Source organism: Mesocricetus auratus, unplaced genomic scaffold, assembly GCF_017639785.1.
Source record: "Mesocricetus auratus isolate SY011 unplaced genomic scaffold, BCM_Maur_2.0 Super-Scaffold_100011, whole genome shotgun sequence".
NCBI lineage: Eukaryota > Metazoa > Chordata > Mammalia > Rodentia > Cricetidae > Mesocricetus > Mesocricetus auratus.
The window spans coordinates 10,182,089-10,209,034 of record NW_024429195.1 but is presented as its reverse complement, the minus strand read 5'-3'; the positions used below and the strand labels follow the sequence as shown (position 1 = coordinate 10,209,034).

Genomic DNA, 26,946 nt, shown 5'->3' with positions numbered 1-26,946 from the left:
AATGATCCTTCCCAAAGAAGAAGGGTCCCAGCACCTCTCCATGTATTTCTGAAGGTAGGGTGTTATGGGGGATGGCTGCAAATATGTGGGGTGCTTCCTCCTTCTAAACTCCACTAGAGGACGAAGACATTAATTTGAAGACATGGCGTTCTGGAAATACCAGGTCACAAACCACTCCAAGCTGTCAATCTTTGTAAAGTCATTTTTGAAGTAGTTCCTAGAAACTGAGTGAGTGAATAAATATAATTAGCTGGTAGCAAATAGTTTTTCAGTCAGATGATCCAATTTTTTTATTGCCTGAAGAAATGGATTTATTGCATCGACACAGTGTGGATACGGCATTGTCTGGAGCATATAATCTGAAAGAGGTTCAAAGGACTGAGGCAGGATGCTGTAACAAAATCTGCCCGAAATAAAATAGGTAGGAGCATGTCCTAGTTTCATGTGTGAGAAAATATTTCAACAAAAAGCAACTTGTGAGAGAAAGGGGTTTGGTTTAGATCACTATTCTAGGTTATATTCGTTGTTATGGGGGAGTGAGCAGGAGCCTCAAGCAGCGAGACATATTCCACCTACAGTAAAGAGCAGGGAGGGATGGATGATGATGGATGGATGGAGGGATGGATGCATGGATGGATGGATGATGGATGGATGGATGGAGGGATGGATGGATGATGGATGGATGGATGGAGGGATGGATGGATGGAGGGATGGATGGATGGAGGGAGGGATGGATGCTTGGATGGATAGGCTGATTGCTTGAGCTCAGCACAATTTCTCCAGTCTTTCAGGACTCCCTGCCTAGGGAAAGGTGCTGCCCACAGTGGGCTGGGTCTCCCCACATCAGTTAACCTATGACACCCCACACATACACATCAACTTAACTCAGACCATCCCCCACTGAGACCCTGGATAGGTGACTCCAGGTGATGTCAAGAGAGTAAAAGGAGTTTTATAATACCCATTCAGTTATTTGAATCAAGACAAATGAGTACTCGTGGGCACAATTCCAACTAAGGGTAGACTTGATGCACGTGCTGTTTCTGGTTACTTAAAATTCCCACCGGTAATGCAGGAGGGCTGCGAAACCATCTTGCCAAACCATCTTGCCAAACCTGTTATGCCTACGTTTTGAGTACAGCCATGGTCAGGAGACAGAAGCCACACCTCACTCTAGTGTAAGCCTGAAGACCATCTCTTGATGCTCTCTCTGGTGGTCTGTATGCCTTGTCTGAAGAAATAGTTGCTCAAACCCTTTATTCACTTTTGATTGCTGCCTTTATAAATTGCTGAGGTATGTTTTATATGCATTAGAGATTCAAACAAGAAACAACGACCTCTTCTTCGCTGCTGAACTAGGCTCCACTCCCAGGCCTAGTTTTTTTTTTTTTTTTCCCTGTGTCACAACAGATTTAACACTTTGCATGACAGGTCAGGTAGGGTCCCAGGGTCCAGTCCACCTTAATTCTCTAGGTCCTCAGTGCTCGCCCCAGGGCTCCCCCTGGCGGTCAGAGGCTGTCATGGCCCGCGGCTCTGCGGGTCCCTCCAGCGGCCCCAGGGCGGCCGGTACGCAGTGCGCAGGCGCGGTCCGACGTGGCCGGGGCCTGGCCGGGGCCAGAGAGTTGTCGGGTGTCTGCGGCTCGCTCTCGGCGGGCTCCCGGGCTCGGAGCGGACCGCTGGCCTCCGGGGCGCCTTCTGGAAGGTCAGAGTGGGCCACAGCTCCGCTCGGCGCGGGTGTGGTGACGCGGGGGCGGGCGGGGACACAGAGGGCGTCACTCGGGGCTTTGTGAGCCGGGGCTGGCCGAGGGATCGCCGCGGGCTGTGGGGCTGCGGCCCGCGCCACGCCGGCACCCAGCAGGGAGCCCGTCTGCAGCCGCCCAAGTTTGCACAAGTCCCGCAGAGGGGGTTCCGGCTAGCGCCGAAGGAGCCCTGGCCCTCCCTGCACCCTCCGCGGCGCTGGCCCCGGTCCTCCCGCCCCGGGACGCCGCCGCGCATCCCGCATCCCGGTGCGGGTCTTCCCAGCCCTGGTCCTCGCTCGTCCCCAGTGTGAGTCCTCCCATCCCTGGTCCCTGCGAAGTCCTCATCGGAGTCCTCCCATCCCTGACCCCTACTCCACCGCCCTCTTTCCACCCCCCCCGCCCTGGCTTTCTCGCTCCCCGGGGCCTGCCCCTAGCCCATGGCGGGCAGCCAGCCCCAGGAGCCACAGCCCTGGAGATGGGTGGTGTGGGGAGTTTTGCTCATTGAGATACACTGGCTACTCGCACCCAGCGTCTCCGAGGACCCCAGCGGCCTAACTTCATAGCTGGAAAAAGTTTTCTCTGGAGTGCGTGCGCACGGTTTTGTGACGCTGCATTACTGCCTTTAGTGTAGTGGCTCCATTACGCCCATGGTGGTTATTTCTTGATGAGCCTCGATGTTCGCTTTGTTGTATTCTACACTTAACGATTTTGCCTTCTAATTTTTGTTAGATAACTTTTTAAAATATAATCTCCATAAGTCGGTAGAAGAGTGTTCCTAATTCCCGGGGAACTGCTCTTCTTGGTTCGTGCTCTTCCCTGACTTAATTGGTGCCTGTGGAGGGCTTGTTTGAAACGGGAAACCTCTATACTAATGTGGAATGTGGTTTGCTGCCCATTCGTGGTGCTTTCTGGAACACACAGTTCTCTAGCAAGCCAGAATTGGCTAGAATGGTACAGGAGTCGACTAGAAACCCACCCCGAGTATCAGTCCATGTTCCCTACCGGGATAGGAGTAAGTGATGTAGTTTTTGGATTTTAGTACCGTCAGCTGACCGTAGCTAATCATGGAATATTGTACACTGAATCTCAGCTGTTTTCGTTTTTTATTGTCATATATCTGGGGTTGTTGAGTAAGTTAATTAGCTTTGTTTTGTCATTCCATATTTTTTTTTTAATCAGAATATAATGGGGCTGGAGAGATGGCTCAGCCCATAACAGGTACTTCACTTGTAGAGGACCCAAGTTGAGTTCCCAGGGCCCATCTCTGTGTTATAACTGCCTCTTATTCAGCTTCAGGGGATCCCAATGCCTCTGGGTATCTACACTCAGGTGCACATACCTTCCCCTCCCCACATGTGCATAATTTAAAATAATAAAACCAGACCTTTAAAAGACCTGTGGAGTTCAAAAGTCAGACTGCACTGTCTCTGTGCCCTGTAAACGTGTGTGTGTGTGTGTGTGTGTGTGTGTGTGATTTGTCAGTATATAATTTAAATAACAAACCCTTCCCATCCCCTTTTTTGTAACAGGTCAGGCATGCTGGCATCAGAACTTCTGTTGCTAGCTGTGTTTACCTTGAGCACCATGGTTTGCTACCTTTTCTGTCATGGAGTGGAACCCAGTTTCCAAGTATTTTGAAACAATTTTACTTCTGTTAGTACAAAGTGAACCACGCACACACACGCATGCATGCAGCTATGCTTGAAGTAGGTGCTGGAGGGATGGCTAAGTTTAAAGATATGCCCAACGACCTCAGTTCAGATCCCCCCAAAACTGTGTAAAACTGTAACCTCAGCCCTCCTCCTGGGAGAGGGAAGGCAGAAGCGAGGCCTGAGACTCCCCCAAAGCTAACCTTGTCTCTGGAGCAGGGGGGGAAAAACTATCCTAGACAAAGTGTATACCCAGTGTTGTCCTCTGACCTCCTGGGGCACATTTCCGCCAACATTTCACACACAGATTTGTTTACACACAGATAAGAAAAGAAAAACGTTTAAAAGTCTACCATTGTTATCTGGAAGCAGGTATTAGTTCATGATTTGAGTATCAAGTTAACAAAGCACCGTTGATTTGAATATCAAGTTAACGAAGCACCGTTTAATACTTCAGATTGACATTCTAAAGGCTTTTATCCTTCCAAACTTGGAGAATTAAAGCATATGAAATCATCACCAACGTTTCAATCTTCTCAAGACGTAAACATTTTCCTCAAGAATATGACCGGACAGTGCTTGGTTCACTGTTTTATTCTGAAACTACACCCAGCCCAGCATAGGCAACCATGAATGCAGCCCAGCCCTACATAGATGGTAGATGATGTTTTTAGAAGGTTGTCCACTTCGGAGTTCATGACTCCTTGTGTACCAAGAAACGTGAACTGTGGAACATTTGTCCTGTGGCGTCTGGGAGGAGAAAGTGGTTGGGGTCTATGGAAGCCTGTGGCATTATGATGACATAGAGGGATATAATTCCAGGGAAAGTGCGGGGTTGATTTCAGTAGTGACACCGGGAGAGGGCAAATATCAGTTTGTATATGACCGTGTGTGTGTATGTGTGTGTGTGTGTGTGTGTGTGTGTGTGTGTGTGTGTGTGTGTGTGTGATATTTTCTGAGTTCGGGGCTGAGTGTGTTTTATCCATTACCGCAAAGTTGCTGTGATTGGGCCAGCTATTGGCCTGTCTGTTTTTCAGTTCTGAGAAGCTGACTGTTAAAGTCTGTTGTGACACCTTCATTGTGTAGACAGCTATGGAGGTACTCTTCTGTCCCTTGATTTTTCTTTTCCTGCCCCAGAAGCTGTAAGGAGCCCATAGTGCCCAGCATGGGCTCATGCGGGTGTCGAGAGTCTGCTGTGGAGTATGTTGGACTTGACGTACACTTTGAAGTACACAGCATAGGCTGTCTTTGGAAGACATAACACACACACACACACACACAATACTCCACAAATCATATTTATATGTGTCAGAATAATACTTTGGTTTTATTAGATAAATAAAAGCTATCATTGACATTTCACCTGTTTTCTTTTACTTTGTTAGTGGTTCCTGGAAAATAATAATTAATTTTGTAATCCTTCTGGACAAGGCTGCTGCAAGGCTTGTATTTATTTTGTAAAGTAAGTAACTTACCTTTCACCATGTACATAAAGAATTAAATATCTTTGTAAACCAGCCTCTCTCCTTCCAAAGGCAGCTTGGATTGGTTTTCTGACCCAATTCTTGGTGTTTCCGTATCTCTCAGCAGTATTATAACATGGCTGCTTTTTGTCTTACAGTCCTGGGCATAACAGTTAAAGTCCCACTAAGAGACTGAGAGAAAAAGTCTAAAAGCTCATTTTCTTGGGGGGTTGTCCTTTGTATATCTTTTATCTTACGGATTTTTTTCCCTTAGAGGTCAGCTGTGGTGGTGTTCCTTAGGGGCCAGCACGTTGGTTTTTTCCTTTTGTTTGAGATAGGATCTGGAGCTGACCAAGTAGACCACTAGCCTGCCAGTGAGCCCCAGGGATCCACCTGCCCTGCCCTGGGGTTAGCGTCTCAGATCCCCCTGGAGCTGAACTCTGGCCCAGCTCTCCAGCCCTCTTTACAGTAGCTTTGCACCAAGAACATTCATTTATCAACTATGAAGTGCTTACTGAATGCTCTCTCTGGAGGACTGGGGGCAGGACAGATCAGTGAGGCAGACCCTCCCCTTGAAATGTGTTCTGTGTAGGAACGAGGGCTAAGAACACAACCCACTAACTGGGCAATGGCAGGTGACAGCTCTTGTCTTGCAGAGATGGAGCGAGAGGCAGAAAATGGAGACCCCGCTGAGATTAAGATCATCAAGGAAGCATACGAGAAGGCCTTTTTGTTTGTCAATAAAGGACTGAACGCGGATGAGCTAGGGCAGAAGGAGGAGGCGAAGAACTACTACAAGCAAGGGATAGGACACCTGCTTAGGGGCATCAGTGTCACGGCAGCAGAGCCAGGGTGCACCAGCCCCGCGTGGGAGTCTGCCAGACAGATGCAGCGGAAAATGAAGGAAACACTTCAGAACGTCCGCACCAGGCTAGAGATTCTAGAGAAGGGCCTCGCCACATCTCTGCGGAGTGATCTTCAGGATGTGCCCAAGTTGTACCCTGAGTTCCCTCCTAAGGACGCATGCAAGAAGTCCCCAGCGCCAGATTCGGTCCCCCAGCACGCTGAAGTAGATGGGAGTACCTCTGCTGCAGGTGCTGCAAGCGCCGGGCCAAGTGCTGCCCCCTCTGCTGGGCCCCTGCCTTCGCCCAGCCATCCTGCCGAAGCGCCCCCGGCCTACACCCCCCAGGCTGCTGAGGGTCACTATACGGTTTCCTACGGAACGGACTCTGGGGAGTTTTCCTCCGTGGGAGAAGACTTCTATAGGAACCATTCCCAGCCGCCCCCTCTCGAGACCTTGGGGCTCGATGCCGACGAGCTGATTTTGATTCCAAACGGAGTGCAGATCTTTTTTGTAAACCCTGCGGGAGAGGTTAGTGCTCCGTCGTACCCCGGGTACCTGCGCATCGTGAGGTTCTTGGATAATTCTCTGGATACAGTTCTGAACCGCCCTCCTGGGTTTCTCCAGGTAAGCTTTCCGAAGCAACGCGCGAGCTTAAGCCGAGAAACAGGTGGAACACCTCATTTTCTTTTGTTGATGTTTGTAACACGGGGTCAGAGCAGGGGGAAACACGATTCTACTGAGTTCTGAACACACCCATGCTTGTGTTTGCTGGGATGTCTTCTGTTTTTAATGTTAGAAAATCTGGTTTGGGTTTTTATTTGTGGTTGGTTTTACGACCTTAGAAAGCTATTTTTTGCATGAAGAAGACATGTAGTTACTTACATTTCAAAAGGATGTATGTGAATCACGAGACTCTGTACCTGTACACATCAGGACCCACCTGGGGGCGTGAACTGGCCTAGACCCACTCAGCCAGGGGCAGGGTTGCCCCTTGAGGGACCATTTTTGACAGTGTCTTAAAGTGTTTTCCTTACAACTGAAGGGTTGTGGTTACCTGGTGTTTCAGAGCAACCAGCGAAACTGCACAGTGACCACAGGTACAGCCCATCAGGAGAGCATTATCCATCCCTCAACCTCAGTCAGGCGGAGGCCGAGAAGCCCCGGCCTGGAGGGCGGAATGCAAATAGGCTGGCCAGAATGGTCCAAGAGTAAAAACGAATGCAAAGCAACATGTGTGTCAGGGCTTTTCTGGGGGCTCAGTGGGGTCTGCTCGGGCTCAGTGCAGCCACAGTGTGCTGTGAGAAGCTTGCATGCCGGTACCAGGAGACGCGCTCCTGAAAACTGGGGCACTGTGTACATTCAGTAGGTTTGTGGCACGGAGAGATTACTGTTTAAACAAAGCTGTTGCTTGTGCCCAGCCAGAGTCAGATAAGGGTAATTTAGCTAGGCACCGACTTACGCTGCTTTGCCCCTGGTCTTATGGAAGTCAGCTTGAAAGTCATGTAGCAACAGTTGGAAGCTAATCAGATGTGAAAACAGATTCCTGGGGCACAGTTGGAAGATGGATTACTGGACAGGAAGAATTGACTCAGTTCTCTCAAGGAGGAAGCTTTAGAGTTTTTAAAAAGTGCAGGCTTGTGACTGCAGTTAAGGGAGGGACTGCAGAGAGTTTCTGCTGGTCTGGTAACAGTGTTGCATAGTTACTAGACCTAAGAGCTCTCTGGGTCCTTGACTCAGAGGAAGAGAACATCAGAAAGATGGCCCCTGGCTGCTGGATCTTAGATACAAAGATGCTCTGACTCCACCAGTAGTTTGAATTGTCTTATTTGATTTGATTTGGTTCTTAATGTTTTACATACCTTGTGTTTGGGTACTAATTAAAAAGTAGAAGTGTACCCCGTGTTTAATTAATCAACTGTCATTTACGTATTAGTTATTTGTAGCAGTGTTCTGAAGAGTGTCTACTGAATGTATTCTAAAAAACAAAAACAAACAAGGAAGAAACAGTAACAGCTGTCTATTAGAAATTAGGTAAAAATCCCCTATGCTTTAAAATTATTATTAATATATTTATGACATGAGAATAAGGTTATTTGCAATAAGCAGATTTTCTAATACATATTAAGTAACTACTTTTTTATAAGATTTCTGAGTTACCTGGCATCACTTCATACTTTAGAAAACATTGTGGTTAGCTGTTTTCTAATCTACATGAATTTTACTACAGTAAAAATTGATATCTTTTGAGATAGAGAAGAAAATCCATTAAAAAATGAAAAAGATCTTGAAAATGGTTTTTCAGGCCCTTTCCTGGAGTTGGTCAGCCTTGAGCGGTGTGGTCTTTGCCTCTGCTGGTCAGAAGGGGACGATGTGTCAGTTCCCTTTGTTTCAGTAGGTTGATCAATCCCTTGGGCTTTTCATGGTGGGTGGTAATCCAAGGATGGGACAGCTACACTTCAGTCGCTAGAGGGCGTAATACACGAGAAAGACCTGTGTGTTGGGACAAACTGACCTCCCCCGGTGGTAGCACAGAATCATTTGACTTTAGTGTCCCAGTCCCAGTGACATACAGTGTTCTACTCTGTGTCTGAAACGTCAGCTTCCCTGGGCATTTGGCAAAGCAAAACCTAACTAAATGACTCTGTTTCTGACACAAAGTCCATGCTCGGGTGCAACCTGTGCTTTCTAGTGGTCAGTGCTGAGACCCCGGGTGACCAGGCTGTGCCTCAGCTTTTGTCACAAAATGACAGGGACACACCATTTTCACAATGGGAACAACCTAAGTGTTCATGGGGATGACGACAATGTGGGAGGTCATTCTGTTCAGGGAGGGTTAAGATGATGGTCACTAGAACCCATCATCTGCGGGGAAAGTAGACAGGGGAGAGGAAAGGGTTAATTCAAGGCTTCTCTGTGAAGAAATGATGGGCTTCTGAGGATGTAATATGTTTAACTTCATCAAAACATCACTGGTTACCCTGCTAGCTTGTGCAGTTTTATAGTCTTATTTACCTGTTTACAGTGAAAAGGACTAGCCAGTTTGGTAGAGTGCTGTGAGGACTAAACAGATATCATCAGATAACTGTACTAGAAAATACTTTCATGCTGTAAATCGGCCCTCGGTTTACATTAACCACCTTTTATCTAAAGCTAGCGTCATCTTTAGTCAAACACAGGAGCTCTTAAGGCTACCGCTGTAAGACTATGTGAGTGGAGCATTCACAGCCATTCTTAATGCAGGAAGGTCAAGGTAGAGGATGGTTTATTTAAGTTGGGGTTACTGTTGGTGAGTCTATAAAACCATAAAAGGCATCAAACTGTGACAGATTTGCTTTTTCTGTAACAATCCCTTGGAGACCCATTCCCTGATGGAGCTTTGTCTCTCCTCTTTCAGGTGTGTGACTGGCTGTACCCTCTAGTTCCAGATAGGTCACCAGTTCTGAAGTGCACCGTGGGGGCCTACATGTTTCCAGACACCATGTTACAAGCCGCGGGGTGCTTTGTAGGGGTCGTTCTGTCATCTGAGCTCCCAGAAGATGACCGGGAGCTGTTTGAGGATCTGTTGAGACAGATGTCTGACCTTCGGCTCCAGGTAACTCAAATTCCTAGGTAAACCAACTTTAACTAAAGATGCACTTTCAAAGACCAGCAACAGGCTTCAGGGAGAGTTTTTTCTTCTTCTTCATGACATAGAGACAAGAATTGTCTGCTGTTGATTGTTCAGATTATAGGCACTGGAGTTAAATTTACTGTGTGGTAGCTGTCAGCCTCAGCGGTTACCAACCTGCTCTGCCTGTGGTTTTCTCACCGTGACACGGGATCGAGGATAACGTCCCCTCATCGGGCAGTGGTGGGAACTGGAGCTCTCACTGGCAGATAGCCGGGGCCATGCCCGGTGAATGGTGCCTGTTACACTACTGTTCACGGTGAGGCTGGCTTAAGATGTAAAATTCTGAGGACAGCTCTGCGTTTGTTTGGACATGTTAGGTGGATGAATGGTGTTTCAAGAGAGATTTTGCTGGTCACCATGTTTTTTATTCTCATAGTGAGTGAAGGCCAAATAAAAACTGATATGGTCATTGTGCTTGTTAATATTTTGTCCCCAGAGGAGGAAGCATTTATTCAGTTCATGCTTTCAAGGAGTTTTAGTCCATGGCTGCTGGCGCCATACTTTTAGATCTGTGGCAAGGCAGAGACACGGCAAGAGGGCATGGCAGAGGAACACTGCTCACCTCATGTCTGCATGAAACGAGGGAGAGGAGAGACAGACAGAGGAAGAGGTCAAGGACTAGATTCACCCTTCAAATGCACAGCCCCTAGAGGTCCTCTTCTGGAGTTAGGCCTACCTTCCAGTTTCTGCCAGGTCTCCATAGTCTGTCCAGTTATGTCTGTTAGTACATTACTTCACGGACTCATCAGCACAATCCCTCTTGAGTGACAGGGTCCGTCCACTGGAGACAAAACCTTCACTCTTAGCACTAGAGCATTTTGGGAGACACTTCATATGCAAGCCATAAAAGTCAACCCACAAAACCTGTTTATTTAACCTGTTTGCCCTGTCTGTGGGTTTGCCAGCCAAGGAATTGAGTAAATAAGCATGGTAAAGCTCCTTTTTAAAAAAAAAATTATGAGTATTTTCTTGCAGCTAAATTCATTTGACAGCATGGCAGTGTAATCTTTTGTTTTCCTTCAGTCATCAGGTATTTGAGTTCTTTTATTAACCAGTTAAAGTGTGTTAATGACAGAGTGCCATGAGCAGGACTAGGGCAAAATAAGGATATAGGTGTGTGTGTGTGTGTGTGTATGCAGTAACTTAATCAATGTTGCCATAACGCATAACCTCCGTGGAGTACAGCACTGCCTGTGTGTCTATAGGAAGGCATTTGTGAAGGCTGGAGTGTGTTGGAGTGGTTCTGCCCACACCCCAGCTTCACTGCCCTCGTGCTCTATTAGTTACTTGTTGCTGCAACAAAGCAGCTGGCCGGAGGCCTTGAGAAGGGAAGTTTTGCTTTGGCTCATACTTGGAGGATGTAACTGTCGCAGGGCTGTGCATGGGAGCAGGGGCAGGAGGCAGCTGGTCCTGTTGCATCTGCAGTCAGGAAGCAGAGAGTGAGTGCTGGAGCCAGGACCCCTGTGCCCTTTTGATTGGTCAGGACCCCAGCTCATGGATGGTGCTGCCCACATTTAGAGCGAGTCTCCTGCCTCGGTTAACATGGTTCATAATGTCTCACAGATGTGCCCAGAGATAGGTTTCCGTGGTGGTTTTAAACCCCGTGAGGCTGACAAGAAGATCCACCATGCTCACTGCAGTGACTTGTGGGTGCTCACAGGCCTAGTACAGGCCGCCTTTGCCCTCACGTCTGTGGGCCTTTGCTGTCTGGCTTTAGGAAATAAACTAAGTAGACTCCAGGGCTGCAGGATGCTGCTGCATTTAATTTTACTCTTTGGCTCTATGTTATTTTAGTTTCTGTGCTGTTGCAGGATGTCAGTTGTGAACTAGACGTATTGACTCTGACTTTTACAGTGAACACGCGGCTCGCGCGGCAGAGTATATATGCCACCACAATGTCTGCAGCAGTCAATGCAGACTCTTGGCCCTTCCTACAGTAAAGTGCAGTTATAAATGAGCATTGTTCATTCCCAGCCTTTGAGCACATTCTCAGATTTATCATTGCATTAATTAAATCCAACAGTAGCATTGTCAGTTTAGAGGTAACCTACAGGAACAATTGCTAACGGTTGTCCGTTACACCTTTCCTTTTGAACTGCACTGTCAGCCACATTGCATAACTCAAAGAACTCAAGACCTGTAAGGTTTGGTAGGGAAGTGAAGCAGAAGCTTAGATAGAAGAAAACAAGGTCTAGGGCTGTGGCTTGGAGGGCGGGGCACGTGCCCCGCGAGGAGGAAGAGTGGATCCAAGAACGCGCTAAAGGCTGCCCACGCTAGCACTGGCGTCTGTAATCCCAGCACAGCCCTGTCAAGCAGCAGGGCAGAGGCAGCAAGACCTCCGGGAATCCAAGATGTTCCTGGCCAAATAGCATCCAACAGGCCCTCTCAAAACAACAGTGGTTTGAAGGTGAGGACCAGCACCCAAGACTGTCCTGTGACTGCCACATGTGCTCCATGGGATGGGTACCCATGGACACACACGGGTAATCACACACACGCACACACGAATGCAAACAGCAACGGTAGTTATCTGTACAGTCAGGGCTGGCATCTGAACTTGGGCGTTATGGGCACGTGGTGCGGTGTCCCTGGAGGAATGTCCTGCAGAGGCCAGCTGAGCTAAGCCCAGTCCTTTATGCTCCAGGCAAACTGGAATGGAGCAGAAGGAGAAGATGAGTTCCAAATCCCCGGGAGAGCAAGACACCCCTCTGAGCCACGGAAGGACGCTTCTGGCGCCGCCGATGTCAGGCAGGCGGCCTCTTGGGGCTCTTCAGTAGACCAAGGCAGCAAGGACGCGCGGCATAAAGGAAAGCGTGGGAAGAAGGCAAGTTAAAGAGGTGGTGGCAAGTGTGTCCCGTCTGACAGCCACACCCACACCAGCATGTCACACACTGGGCACAGCCCCACACACGGTCGCCAAACGTTTGCGCTCCCCTTGCGTTTGAGACCCACTCTTCTTCAATTTTTCAAGAGATTTTTATTTCTACACTAAGGAGCACATAACGTTTTTTAATGTTCCCTCTGCTGGTTGGCTGAGAGCTTGCTCTGGATTCACACTCCCTCCCAATAAATAACAAATAAGTGGATTGTCCGTGAAATTGTGGAGAAGAAAACTCAGTTCTGCTTTTGCTCTTGCAGAACCCTGTCTTAATTATTCTACCCACTAGTCACTGTTGAGAATTTCTAATTGATTTTTATCATATACACTATGTATCACATGCATGGAAAAGCTTAGTTCCAGTGTATCCTAGTATTCGCAGAACTGAGCACTGCCTGCGACTTTGGGCACCCCTGGGTCCCGGGCAGATGGGGGAACTGCATATTCATTCCTCTTGGCCTGGTGGCCAGCGCTTTGTTTTTTATATCTTGGCAAATTATAGTTTAGAATATTGTAGTTTGCATTCATTTTGTTTTGGATGATGTTGGGTACCCTGTGTACTATCTATTCCTCTCCACCCATTTTTACTCTTGGGTCATTACTCTTTTTCTTCTCCGTCTTCAGGAGTTTGTATATATTGGAGACATTGATCCTAGTGATGCAGATTTTCTTTGCATTTTACTGGCTGGTAGCTTTTCTCCAATAAAGAAGTATTGGTTTGTTTTGGGGATTTTTGTTTTGTTTGTGTTTGTGCATTTATTGTACATTTTAAGTCAGGTCCTTTATAATCTGTTGGGCACAGAAAAAATCTTTGTTTTTTTTTTTCAAGTTATTTTATGACACTTTGAAGCCTGTGGTTATCCTGTTCATGGGTTCTTAGAATGGGTGACCTTGGCTGTGAGTTTGGGTGTTGGCCAAAATCTTTGCAGTTGTCTGTGAAGTGCTGGTGTTCCCAGTTAAGAGAGATGGCAGATCATTGTGTATCTAGATATTCAGGTCTCAAATTGAACTTTTCTTCTATAAAAACCAGTTTATTTATGTGCATACTTCTTTACTGACTGAGTCATTTAATCTTTTAAACTTACAGTACCATATACATGCAAGTTTGAGGGGGGACATCCGTATGACACAGGTCATAAGCTAGTGAGAGAAGACACAGGCTAGCTTGACTAAGATTTAGTAGGTGCTGGGTTGGAGTTACGGTTCTACTTAGATCTCATCAGCGGGGACTTGTTTAAAACCAGATCCTTTTTAGTTTTGTGACAATCTGGTTTCCTCTGTTTATTAGCACGGTGGATGTTTTCACTAACCTCAGCTAGTGTTTATTGGCAGTTTAGTATAATGCTTTCAGTTTACTTCACTCACCTTTACATTTTGAAACATTTCTACCGTTTAGAGTAAAGATTCTTCAAGTGAAGAAGTGAATTTGGGTCAGATTGTGCCCTGTGAACCAAGTGCGGAAGAAAAATCGAAAGAACTACCCGAGTGGAGCGAGAAAGTGGCCCACAACATTCTGTCAGGTATCACAGGGCGGTTGGTTAAGCCCATAGCGTCACGCCTTACACCAGTGGGAGTGTCGCTTGTAGATCTGTGTATGTTAAACAACTAATAAGAAATACTGACAGATGGGCGGGGCTTCTGAGAAGGTCACCGTTTCTGTGTCAGGGTGTGTCCTTGCAGGATCCCTCCGCTGTCAAAGAGATGTGAGCATAAATCATAGTCCTGTCTCTTGAGTGTTTACCCTTTCTCCCCTCTCCCGGTAGCACGCTCTGGGGTTTGTGTCCTTTAAGATCCCCACTTTGAAGTGCCAACCCCCCGAAGTCACAAAATAGACAGTGAGGTCTTTGAGCAGCACCTGGGTTGTGAGGGAGGAGCCTTGGTGAGGGAAGGGACCCTGGAGGCTGCCCTGCTTCCTTCCGATATCCTCAGGGAGGCCTCACCTGTCTTGGACTGTCCAGTCTCAGGCCACAAGAAGCCAATCTCTGCTGCATATCAACCCCAGCTTTGCAGTGTTCATTACAACAGCAGCGTCTAAAATGCCTTTCAGGAGAAGGAAAACCTGTTCATTCGTCTTTACAAGTGTAGTAGCTTTCTGCTGCTGCCGCAGAGTGCCGGAGGTTGTTTCGTGGCTCAGGAGGTGGCAGTCCAGAGGTGGGTCCTCGGTTCCTCTGGGCCGCTGATAGGACTGCCAGACAGGAGTAGGTGAGAAGCTGGGGGATGGGGGGCAGCAGCAGGGGCTGCGGTCCCGCACTGCCCTTGGATGTAATAAGGCTTCACGTAGGGTCTCATCTGTTAGTCCACAGAACCTCCCAGAACTTCCCAGCAGCACCCTCACCTCGTGCAGTCTCCAGGTCACAGAACTGTGCCGCATCCAGGCGTCTGATAAGTTTTTGGCTTCAGGGGTATCAGGCCACTGACAGGCTTGGGGGGACATAAAGCGTGAGGGAACACATAGCATGTGGCTGGGGACTCAGTAGCCCCACCCTCGTGTGCCATCACTCCTCAAAGCCCAAATATAGTAGCATCAGTATTCCAAAATTATTTCTTATGATAAAGTGAAAACATATCGGGGTGTCAGATGTGTTTCCCCTCAGGTCTCAGCTCCCTTCTGCAGGAGGAGGAAGCCATGATTTGAGTTTTCTATTTTAGTACAAGTACAAATGATTGATTTTTTTCTTATGTCAGTGAAAGTGAAGAATAGTCCAGAAATGGTAGGGTTAGCTTTGGTCCAGATAAGCCAACATTACCATCAGCCTCTCATTCACTCAGCAGTCGTTCATTGTTTTCTGTCTGTCTGTCTGTCTGTCTGTCTGTCTTTCTGTCTGTCTGTCTGAGGGCAACCCATGCAGTTGTGACTATAAATAAAGAATGTTTACCGCCACACATGTGCATAAGGGATCCAAGGCAATGCCATGAAACACCGTCTTTACCATTGGTTGTGGTGTCTCTGGGTTCACCCTGTCTGTCTGTATTGTGCTCTTGCTTGGTGACAAGGCCTTGAGTATGCAGGTCTGCCTGCCCTAAGAGCAATGACTTTTCATGCGTGTCATTTCCATTTAGTTTTCATAGTCACACAGGAATATTCCTTTTTGTTTCATATAATCCTAATTATAGACTTATTTGTTCTATTGCTTTTTGTGATTTTTGTCAGTCTTGATTCTTCAAATTCAGATTAGAAAACCTTTTTGTTCCCCTAAACTTTTCAACCTCTACATCAGGAACTCTAGACCGTCACTTCTTTTAAAGAATTATTTTCATTTATGTGTATGGTGTGTGTGTGTGTGTGTGTGTGTGTGTGCCACAGTATCCTTGGAAGTACAAGAGGGCATCAGATCTCCTGGAGCTATAGTTAGAGGTGGTTTTAAGTTGCCAGCCATGGGTGCTAGGAACCAAGTTCAGGACTTTTAGAAGAGTAGCATTCTCTTGACTGCTTGGCCTTGCTTCCACCCCCCCCATTTTAGGATGGACATCCTCAGGCCTTTGTGCTCATGCGAGTCTCCTCACCTGGGTGGTAGCTGGTCCTCTGCCAGGCCTGCGTCCTGTGTGGTCCTTGAGTAAGAGATTGAGAGGGGGTTGAGTGAGATAAGAGAAAGGAAGTTTTCTAATTAGTTCCTGCAACCTACTTTGAATTGTTGACACTTTGAATAAATAGCTGTGATTTTCAGGTGACCTTGCAGTGTTTTCTGCTGCCGATCTGGAGAGACCGAGCTTAGTGTTTTGGAGCCTTCTGCTCTGGATCTGCTTGCAAGGGAGATTAAACTGCATGGTCTCTGAGAAGCAGGGGGTTCTCTGTTGCCCCTCTGTTTCTCCAGAGCCTCTTCTACACTGCCCTTCCCTCCCACACAAGGCTCTGCCATCTTGACATCTCTGTGGCAATAACTTTTCTAGTTCAGGCTGTGGGAAGCATTAGCAAAGCCAAGGATGGGCGGGTGCTCCAAGACGGCAGCGGGCCAGGCTCTCCCGCCTCTTCCGGTGTGCTCATAATTCTGTCATTAGGTGCAGCATGCCGAAAGGAACAGAGTGTCATGGAGTTGGGTGTAGGATGGAGAGAGCAGGATCCCCTGCCCAGTGACCGCCTGAGCCTAAAGCAAGCAAGAGTCTTCAAATCAGGTTCTTCGGTTTCTGGCTCAGATAGTCTTTCTCAGGATTTCACAAGGGCAAGTGTTGCCTTAAACTAAGGTAAAAAGGACAAGAGTGCCTCACTCCTCCTGCCAGATACGCCCTTAATGACCCCAGTTCAGAATTCAACATCAGGATCTGATCATAGAGGAGCGTGGCCAGGAGCAGATTCCCGTTCACAGTGATACAGTACAGAGGGACACAGGACTCTGGTCCAGAAAGATGTGTGACCTACGGAACAAGCCTATTAGAAAGGGCTTCAGTCAGACCACACAGGTGGCTCGGGGGTTAAGAGCACTGGCGACTTTGCAGAGGACCTGGGTTTAGTTCCCAGCTCCCTCATGTGCCTCACAATTACCTATAACTTCAGCTCCAGGGAATCTCCACCCTCTTGTGGCCTATTTGGGTACTGCATGCACGTGGTGCCCAGACACTGATGCAAACACACACACAAAATAGAAATCAACCTCTTTTCAATAGAGAAAGATTTATTGCAGAAAGAAGCTGTCGGTGTGCAGCTGGCATTCTCATGACCCTTTTAAGATCTACTATTGAGCTTTGTTTACCGTTCATGTTATTAAAGAACTTAAAAGGTCTACCTAGCCCTGATATCTGCAATTTTAAATTTCCTCTGTGAAAGGTGCTTCCTGGGTGAGCTGGGGCTTAGTCAAAGGTGCTGAATTTACTGGAAAAGCAATCCAGAAAGGCGCTTCCAAACTCCGAGAGCGCATTCAACCGGAGGAAAAGCCTGTGGAAGTGAGTCCGGCCGTCACCAGGGGCCTCTACATAGCCAAGCAGGCAACTGGAGGAGCAGCGAAAGTCAGCCAGTTCCTGGGTAAGCGCCTGTGCTTCCTCTGGGCTAGATGCTCGCCCACAGCTCAGCCTCACAAGGGAAGAGTACCTGTGAAGCAGCTCCTCCTCCCCCAGAGTTAGCCCTGCAGCCCAGCAAGGCCGAGGTTCTGTGTCCGTCTCCCCGATGACGCTTTAGAATCACAGCCCGAGGTTCCCTTCAATTCAGTAAGATTGCCTGTTTTTGACCCCGAGTCTTCTTTGAACGAGAAAACTAAAAGTGGCTGGTTTTCTTTCTAACGGAGGTCTGCCCGAGGGGCAGGGTTTCCGTAGGCACAGCAAGCACAGCTAACAGGACAGTGACGGTCATGCAGAAAAGCAGTTGTGGATGCCGTCTGGGAACTGGCTTGATGCAGGTGGTGGGATCAGGAGAGCACTTGCCCTGAGTCTTTTCTCTGTGCTTGCTAGTTGATGGCGTCTGCACCGTGGCAAATTGCGTCGGCAAAGAGCTTGCCCCACACGTCAAGAAGCATGGAAGCAAACTTGTTCCAGAGTCTCTCAAGAGAGACAAAGATGGGAAATCCACTCTGGATGGTGCCATGGTCGTGGCAGCCAGTAGTGTTCAAGGTGACAAAAGGCCCTGGGCTGATTGTGTTCTGTTGTCTTTGCTGTGTTTCTGGGAGAGCACTGGCCTACCTGAGAGACTCGGGCAGGCTGTGGCCTTGAGTGACACTGGCTTTTAATGCATTCACAGGATTTTCAACTGTCTGGCAGGGATTGGAGTGTGCGGCCAGATGTATCGTCAGCAACGTGTCAGCAGAAACCGTGCAAACCGTCAGATACAAGTGAGTGCAGCTTCACTTTAGAGAAAAGCAAATCCCTGTATCATCAATGCACTCCATGATGGTTAAGATTTACGTACTTACTTTTCGTTACATTTCTGGTGAGCACAGTTTTTCACTCACTGTTTCCTAAGTAGGGAAAAATGTTAGTATGCTGATTGAACTCCTGTGGCTTTGATTTATGCTACTAATTGTTATAAATGTTCATTAGTGCAAAGAATGTTTAATTTTTAACTACATAATTTTGACGGCAGTGTCTGCTTGAAGGAAAAAAATAAAGACTTGCCTGGATTGGAGGCTCCATATTAGCGTTAGTGCCCCATGACTACTAAGTTATGATTACCACTTGACGTTTCCATTGGACTGGAGACGCCATCTGTTCCATACATTAAGTTGACAGGACAGAGATGGATCTGTACGGCTTACCTGATAGTTGGTGGTATGCTTGCTTTCTGCTTTGAGCTCTCTGGAGAGAGTTGGCTTCAGTGTGCCCTGCTGATGGCTGTCAGACTCAATCACCCCTTCACCCTGACAGATGACTAAATAAAGCCGGTGTCTACCTCATAACCTGCTGTCTTTGTCACAGGAAGCTCCTCAGATCTGTGTTGACTGGAGAGCGTGTGTGCTGGTGAGACACAATGGGACCAGCACAGGGAAGCACAGGAGGTCAGAAGCCTGCCACTCCAGGCGTGCACAGTGTGTCCAGACGTGCAAAGTGTGCTCAGATGTGCACAGGGTATCCAGACGTGTACAGTGTGCAGGCTCAGGGACTCCAGACATGCACAGTGTGCTCAGACGTGCAGAGGGTATCCAGACATGCACAGGGTCTCCAGATATGCACAGTGTGTCCAGACATGTACAGTGTGCAGGGCCCAGGGTCCCCAGACGTGCACCGTGTGCGGGCTCCGGGAGGGCAGGCATTCCAAAGAGGAGAAGGAAGAGCCCCTGTGACCTCACTGAGATCCCTGGGCCCTGGCTTTGGGGCGGAGGTGGGAGTAGGCCGGCTCCTTTAGAGAAGCTGTGAAAGGAGAAGTCACTCACAGGACTCTGGTGTCAGCCGGCACGCTAGGTTTTGTTATGGTCAGCGGTTGTGGAGCAGGTGGAGCCTGCAGAGTTGAGTCAGTGGGAGGAGCAAGTCAACTGTATCACCACAAGCTACACAAAGACTGAAAGTCTAAACTAGACCTGGTTCCAGACACCCTGAGGTGTCATTAAGGACAGATTTCAAACGCTGGCTTTTGGGTGTCTTCTTTGTTTGAACTCAGGGCTTTTATCAGTGTGCATTGTACAAACCTGGGCTTCAGTGTGACATTTCACGTGTTCATCGAGTGTACCTGAGTTGTTTGCTGAGCTTCCAGTTAGTTCAGATCTTACTGTTTACTTAGGAAAAAGAGAATAGTGGGCTGGAGAGATGGCCCAGCGGATAAAGTTCTTGGCTTGTAAGCCTGAGAACTGCAGTCTAGACCCCCAAACCAGCGTAAAAACAGGCAGGCATGGCAGCCCCCCGTGAGGGGGATGCAGAGATGGATTCCCTGGACGAGCAGTTCAGCAAGATGGAATTGGAGATCTGTGGGTGCAGTGAGAGACCCTGGTTCAAGGGACAGGCCAGCTTCAAGCCTCCACACGAATGGACGTGCAAACATGCACACAATGTGCATATCCAAAAATGTAATATTAATAGTAGTACTATTTGAGTTCATACTTAGTGTATTTAACTGTGTTGAGGGTCTCTCATATGTGTTATTGAATTTTAACATTTCTATCACAGTTTTGTAAGGAAACTGTGGAAGGGAACCAAAGCATGAGAAGGTAAAGTTTACATTCCCAGTCTGGGGAGGAGCTGTGGTAGGAGCCCAGGCTCTGTCCCCAGGGCCCCTGCTCTGCGCACGCTCAGGGAGGCATGCTGAGCCACCTCTGCACTCGTACAACTCCTGTGCTCTGCACTGATTCCTAGAACGTCAGTCTGCTGCTGTTTAAATTGCTTTCAGCTTAGGTAGCACTAAATTTAATTTCCATCCTAAATGGTATTGTTCTTTCAGGGTGGGGCAGGCCTTCAGTTCACTGCAACACGACAGACAGATCAGCTTGGGTGTCAGGTTTACTCAGAGAGCTGAAAACAAATACAGAGTAAAACGTGGTTGTCATTTCGTAACACGATACAGCAAAGTGCTTGCTGAATTTCCTCCAGAGTGTGTGGGTCCTTAGTGAGGAGATCGAGGTGATGGACAAGGGACTTGTCTCGGGATTCTGTTGTGTGAGGAGAATCCACAGGGACTCTCATAAAGGAAAGCATGTAACTGGGGCTGGCTTAGAGTTGTAGAGGTTCAGTCCATTATCATCATGGCGGGAAGCATGGCAGCAGGCAGGCAGACACGGTGCTGGAGAGGGAGCTGAGAGTCCTGCATCTGGACCCACAGGCAGCAGGAAGAGAGAGTGACACTGGGCCTGGCTTGAGTTTCTGAAACCCCAAAACCCATCCCCAGTGACACACTTCCTTCAGTAAGACCACACCTCTCTACAACACCACTCCCCAAAGCCTACGGGGCCATTTTAATTCAAACCCACAGTATTTTAATAATGGTCCCGAGTGAATTCAGTCCTGTGATGCTGTGTATTAGTGTCACTTTATTTTCTCCAGAGATACACAGTGTAAATAAATAAGGCAGAGTTGCCCAGCATTCAACTTGTGACTATAAGAGTAAGTTTTTAAGTAATTTAGTTTATGCTGTTAGAGTCTTGGGAAGGAGGGAGAGGCCATGGGAGATTGAGGACTTGGCCCCACTATCCCAGACATTGCACCTGTGGAGGCAAAGTGTGTCAACTGAGCCAGCAACAGCTTAGTAACAGAATGGGAGACTAGAAGAGCTATCTGCAAATGTCTTCATTTAGTTATTTATTTAAATTTATCTTTCTATATCCTTGTATTTATGACACTGTAGAAAGTAGAATGAAGTATTTATTTGTGTTCTGCTGATTTTGGTGTAACGAAGAAGCTGTCCTTGTTGTCTGTGAAAGACACTGCTCTCCCACGGAGTTTTAAGTCTGCCTGTGTCATATGTATTATGCCTGGGAGGAAAACAAATGCTTTATACAAGCATCCTTACTTGGTGTTTGCTGGTGTTGGTGTGAGGGAGTAGGGACACTGCACCTTTTTGTCAGGTATATTGATACTTGGGCGTCAGTTAGGGCAAGTGAAGACCTGTAGAAATACTGGAAGCAACTTAACCCGCTGAGCTCAGCTGCTGCCCTGCAGCAGCTGCCCACTAAATAGCTTAGCTTCTAAAGCCGTGGAGGCCCCTTAGCTCCACTCTGACTTGTTAAGGAGAATGACATCACTGCAGTAGGTTAGGTCTGCTTGTATCTTCTTCTGGCAGAATTTTATCTCTATCTAGTTATGGAAAAATAAGCTTAACGGTGTTTTACCAGAAGAAATTTACTCTCAGATGGCACTGGTTTGTTTAGAGTGAAATGTGTTTGATTTAAATGCCTCTTACATGTCTAGAGGTGAGGAATGGACTCTAATGACAGATGCCATGGTCTGTGAAAGCAGATCTGCATGACATCTGTGCAGGAATTTGTTGGTCTCCTCTGTTGCACACAGATCTGTACTGATATCTAAACAGCACCGTTGCCCCTGTCTCTGGCTTTTTCTTGTCTGAGCACTCCAGTTTCTTGAACAATTCTGAACACGATTTCCAGGTCCTCCGTTGTCCCCATCTCTCCTCTTTTCGTTAGTGACAGTTTAAGTTTGTCAGTTTTCTAAAAGTAATCAGAGCTGACTTGGGGGTTTTCGATCTGTGCTGAGAAGATCAGAGCTGACTTGGGGGTTCTTGATCCATGCTGAGAAGATCGGGTACAGATGGGAGGCCTCTCCTGTGCTGGTCATGCTTTATACTTGATGAGGGAACACATGGCCGTCAATAGTAAATACTTTTGTAGACTTTTATAATTTCCCATTTTTCATTGCTGTATATTAGTCATGCACAGCAGTAAAATTTCATTACGATTCCATGCATGCACATAATACACCCCGTACTGCCCTTCCTGTCCCCCTTTTCTTCCACAGCCCCAGCGGACTCTACTTTTCACTCTCGAATGCATCACCACCTCAGGTTCCATGTGTGCAAGAAGCAACTCAGCAGCAGTCTATGTATGAGACTGCTCCTCTCACTGAGCATGCTCCTCACTCCCTTCCTACAACAACAATTCACTTCCTTGTTGCTGGATGAAGCTCATTAGTTTCTTTATCTTTCACTTTTCTTTCCCCATTCATGCAGTAGAGGTCACCTACGTGATTCTGTCACCGTATCCATTCATGTAGTAGTGGTCACCTATGTGATTCTGTCACCTGAGTATCCATTCATGCAGTAGAGGTCACCTATGTGATTCTGTCCCCTGCGGTAGAGGTCACCTATGTGATTCTGTCACCCAAGTATTCATTCATGCAGTAGTGGTCGCACCTGCTGTGCGGCCTGCATCCGAGAATGTAGCGAGGTGGTCAGGATAGATGACACAGAGACCGGTTGGCTGCTTTAAGAAAACTTTATGCTTCCCCAGTCAGCTTAGGAGGAGACCCCAAGTCCGCTTAGGAGAGAGAAAAATCTCTCAGGAGAAGTCTCTCCAAGAAAAAAGAGCTTCCCTTTTTAAGGATGTCTGTCATCCATCTACATACAATTCTTTCCAGACTTCTCACCCTCCTGGTTGGTGGTTTAATCTCCGGCCCCAGAATCGGGGAGACACAGCAGGGGGGGACAGGAAGAAGCATCTAGCTGTAGGGGGGATCAAAGTCATGGTGTTTCAGTGAGCAAGCCCTTATCTGAGCCCTATCAAGAGCTTTATAGCACTGAATTGTTTTCAGTAAACATTATCTCACAGGCCTGCTCCCAGGCCGAAGGGGAAGTGGGTTTCTGCTCAAGGTCTGGTGTCCCCACAGTCACCTATGTGATTCTGTCACCCGAGTATCCATTCATGCAGTAGTGGTCACCTACGTGATTCTGTCACCCAAGCCCTGCAAAAAGCAGCGATAAACATGGGTGCACCGCTGTCGGTACAGGGGCCTGTTCCACGGTGGGTGAAGAACCTGAGACAGGTCAGGCATGCCGTCACCTGCCTGCGGTCCCAGCAGGGGAAGGCAGAGCTGGAGGGTTGAGCTTGTAGTAAGGTGGGCCATGCGTCAAGGAGGGCCGGGGAGAAGGATAGAGAGAGAGAGGAGGGAGACAGTGCCACAACTGATCACATTGTTCATTCATTAAACACTTACCGGATGCCAGACACTCAGAAGTATAGGGTACAATTGTGCAAAAAGCAGGGTTCCCTCTGCAGTGGGGTTTATATTTTAGTGAGACAGAGATGTAAACAGTTGTCATTAATACATTCGATGGTGTACAGACAATGGTGAGCTATGGAGGAAGAAAGGGCAGTGATAGACTTGTTTGTTAGTGAAATGCGGCGCATGGACCAAGGCCATCTGTGCAGGTTAGAACTAACCAGGGTGCAGCGAGCACAGGGCAGATGAGGCCCGCAGGTGTGACATACATATCTTGACAGAGACCAGACAGAGCCGAGGGCCAAGGCTTCTGTGGTATTTTGTGAGTTTTAAAGACAGCAAGAGGGCCAGCAAGTTGGCAGTGGAGTGGGGTGCCAGGAGAATGTCACAGGGTCTCTTGTCTACTTATGAAAGACCCCGGCCCAGCACAGGTGGCTGAGGCCTATGGAAAATTCCTTTCCCCCACAGCTCAGCCGAATAGTCATTTTTTTGATCAGAAGGAAGCTCAGCTCAAGGTCTTTACAGCTGCATAGTCACTACTATCTCTGTCCAGATAGGGGCCCAGGTGTCTATGGTCTGCATAGCCAGCCCAGAAAGATTGGGCAGGCACAGAAACCTTTGTTCTTCAGATAGGGCCAAGGCCGAGAATTGAGTTCTGAGAGAAACCTTAATTGCCTCTCTGTCCAGATGAGAGAAATCTCGTTCTGAGCCCCAGCCTCATTTAAATTACCCAATCAGGGTCCCGTAACTAGGCTTCTCGCTTCTGTACTGCGCTTTTTGCTATAAAAGAACCCCTGAGTCCCCAGCTCGGGGCTCTCAGTTCCCGAGACTGAGATGCCCCGGGTACCCGTGTATTATCAATAAAGCCTCTTGCTGTTGCATCCAAGCTCGTGGCCTCGGTGTTCCTTGGGTTCGGGTCTCCCTCCCGTGAAAGTCCCCCGCCTGGGGTCTTTCACTTAAAGGCAGCTCAAACGCTTGTGGGGTGAGGAGCATTTGTGATGCTGGAGGTTCTGTGTCCCTTAGACGCTCGTAGGTTAAGGGGCATCTGTGGTGCTGGAGGTTCTGTGTCCGTTAGACATGTATAGGTTAAGGGGCATTTGTGATACCAAATGCATTTGTGATGCTTGTGGGTTAAGGAACATCTACATTCATTACTTCAAGAAGAGAAGTGGAGATTTAAACAAACGATTAACAGTGTTTGTTTTGATTTACATTTAGGGGTTTTCACCATTTTTATTACTACTCTAGCTAGTCTTTTATCTTCACACTTTTTTTTTTTTTGCTGAAAGGGGAGGTGTAGCTTCGTAACTGTGGTTTTTATTCTCTCCCTGTCTTCACTTGTTAACCAAACTAGAGCCACACAGTCACTGACCTTGATTTCAGAAGTTCCGTGTGTCGTTGTTACGTCCCTGCCTTCTCTGTTTTAAAGGTACGGGCACAACGCGGGAGAAGCTACACACAGCGCAGTGGACTCTGCTATCAACGTTGGCCTCACCGCCTACAACATTGACAACATCGGCATCAAGGCCATAGTGAAGAAGACTGCCAAGCAGACGGGGCACACGCTCCTCCAGGACTATCAGATCATCGACAGCTCTCAGAAGGAGAGCCAGGGAGGGGCAGCGGGCACGGATGTGAGAGGAGACACGGAAAAGCCGGCGGAGGAGGAAGAGAAGAAGGGGGCAAAGAAGAAAGACAAGTAGCGGGCTCCAGGAGTGATCTACGCCAAAGCCTTACCAGTGGAGCAGTGTGGGGCAGCAGCGCGCGCTCCACACAGGAGCCGTGAGTGCTCCCTGTGCTCGCGCCTACAAAATGGCTGCCGGAAGTGTGGGGCATGTATCCACTGACAAGAAAAATAATCAGTATTCTTACATCTGGCTTCTAGAGATATGCAGTTTATAGTCTCAGTAAGTTTATTTTCCTTTAAATGTGGCTAAAATATTTTTGCAGTTAAAATAAAGCTTATTATAATATATGTGACTTAATCCTAATGTCAATCTATTTTTGTATGTGCTAGCTTTCAGAAAGCAAAGCAAGAAATTACACACGATTTCACAGCCTCGTGAAATCTGTTTATGCTAGGAAAGAATGACTTCATGTCATCTCTTTTTTTTGCACTAATTGTGGATCTTTGAGATACCCAACAGAATTTTCAGCATATAAGCTAAATAAACCCACGATCTTAAAGAGTGTTCCTAGATAACATTTTAGAAGTCTTTCTTATACAGGAAAGAGCCTGGCCACGGACGTGCCATGAAGTTCTGTAATGTTATCTCTTATTTGCTAGATCTCCTGCCTACTAGGAACCAAAATGGCCTTTTGGTTTAAACTGAAGAAAATGTTTCTTTAAGTCTTTAGGATTTAGAGTAGGCAAGTTTTCGATAGAATGATTTTTATTAATTCTTTGAGAATTTTGTACATGCATGAAATGTGTTTTGATTACATTCTCCCCCTAACTCTTCCCAGGTCCATCCCCATCCCTGCTCCCAACTCCACGTTCTTGTGTTTTAAATAACCCACTGAGTGATCTCATTTGTGCTGCCCATGTGCTTACTGGTGGGGCTTCATCTACCAGGGACCACACCCCTAAAGGAAACCAACACTCCCTCGCCAGAGGCCATTAACTGTCAGTAGCTCCTCAGTTAGGGTTGGGGGATTATGAGTCCCTGCTGGTTCCATGCTGGGATGTTGACTGTTGTATCTTGTGGAGGCAGCCTCCGCTGCTGTGGAATCGCCCGTGCAGGAGTCCTGGTGTATCATGGATGTCGGTTTATCCAGGCTTTCTGAACTTCTGACTTTTACAGTCTTTTCCCCCTATTCCCCCATGTTCCCCAAGCCTTGGAGGGGTGTGGTATAGACTAGGAGATTTTGAAGTATGATTGGTATTCTATTAAAATTTAAAGTAATTGTTATTGGCTTTAAGGAATCACTTTTCAGTATCTGCTTCTGTAAATTTTTTTCTAAATTTACAGGAAGTAAAACATAAACATTGCATTTGCTGATAGTGATATATTTTTACTCAGTCATTGGAGTTTATGCTAAAAGCCTGTAAATGATTCAAAAGGGAGGAACCTATTCCTATCAAGGTAAAGAATGTGGAATCCATCTCAGCAGAAGACAGGATGATAGACTTTTCTTAAGCTACAAATATGCAGTTAAATGGTTATTTTATTTTTTGTTGATTTTTAAAGGTTCATAGTGTTTTTTATAGTTATGGTCTATTCTAATCATTTCTGAACCTGTAATTGACCAGCTTATAGATTTCATTTGAAATTGGTTAATGAATGTGCTATGAGAATAAAATGGTCTCTGAATTGCTGGGCCTCAAATTACTCATTGGGCTTGTATTTCAGGGATTCATAACGAATGGAGAGTTTCTTTTCTCATAGACAAGGACATGCAGTAGTTGTTGAAATGGATTGGTAAGTACTGTCCAGTCAGTCTCTGCTTTTGTTTAAGAAACAGAATGACCAGCAGTAGGGCCTTGGTTTAAAGCTACCTTAGAGCAAAGATATGCAAGCACATTCCACTGACCAGATCCCTAGCCACTTGCTTCCTTTGTTTGTGTGTTCACTATGGCTACTCTTGTCAATGCACCAGCTGTTGTAAGAATATAGGACCCAATATGAAAGTACTGACCTCTGTATGGAAAGTGTGCCAGCCTCCTGACTTAGACTGAAGAAGATG

At 47.2% G+C, this 26,946-nt stretch overlaps 1 protein-coding gene across 4 annotated transcripts; it reads left to right on the top strand.

Moving 5' to 3' along the window:
- Positions 1-1,587: 1,587 nt before the first annotated feature.
- Spart (spartin) lies at positions 1,588-26,573 on the top strand. 4 transcript variants are annotated; one of them, XM_013118717.3, is made up of 10 exons: positions 1,588-1,702; positions 4,774-4,850; positions 5,508-6,319; positions 9,090-9,287; positions 12,010-12,189; positions 13,640-13,763; positions 17,003-17,197; positions 17,620-17,778; positions 17,906-17,996; positions 24,689-26,573. In XM_013118717.3, the coding sequence occupies exons 3-10, from the start codon at positions 5,510-5,512 to the stop codon at positions 24,960-24,962; spliced, it is 2,031 nt and encodes a 676-aa protein (XP_012974171.1). In that variant the 5' UTR covers positions 1,588-1,702; positions 4,774-4,850; positions 5,508-5,509; the 3' UTR covers positions 24,963-26,573. The 4 variants fall into 4 exon arrangements, with proteins under 4 accessions (XP_012974171.1, XP_012974173.1, XP_005077515.1 ...); XM_013118718.3 differs by lacking the exon at positions 1,588-1,702 and adding an exon at positions 1,946-2,046; XM_013118719.3 differs by lacking the exon at positions 12,010-12,189.
- Positions 26,574-26,946: the final 373 nt, after the last annotated feature.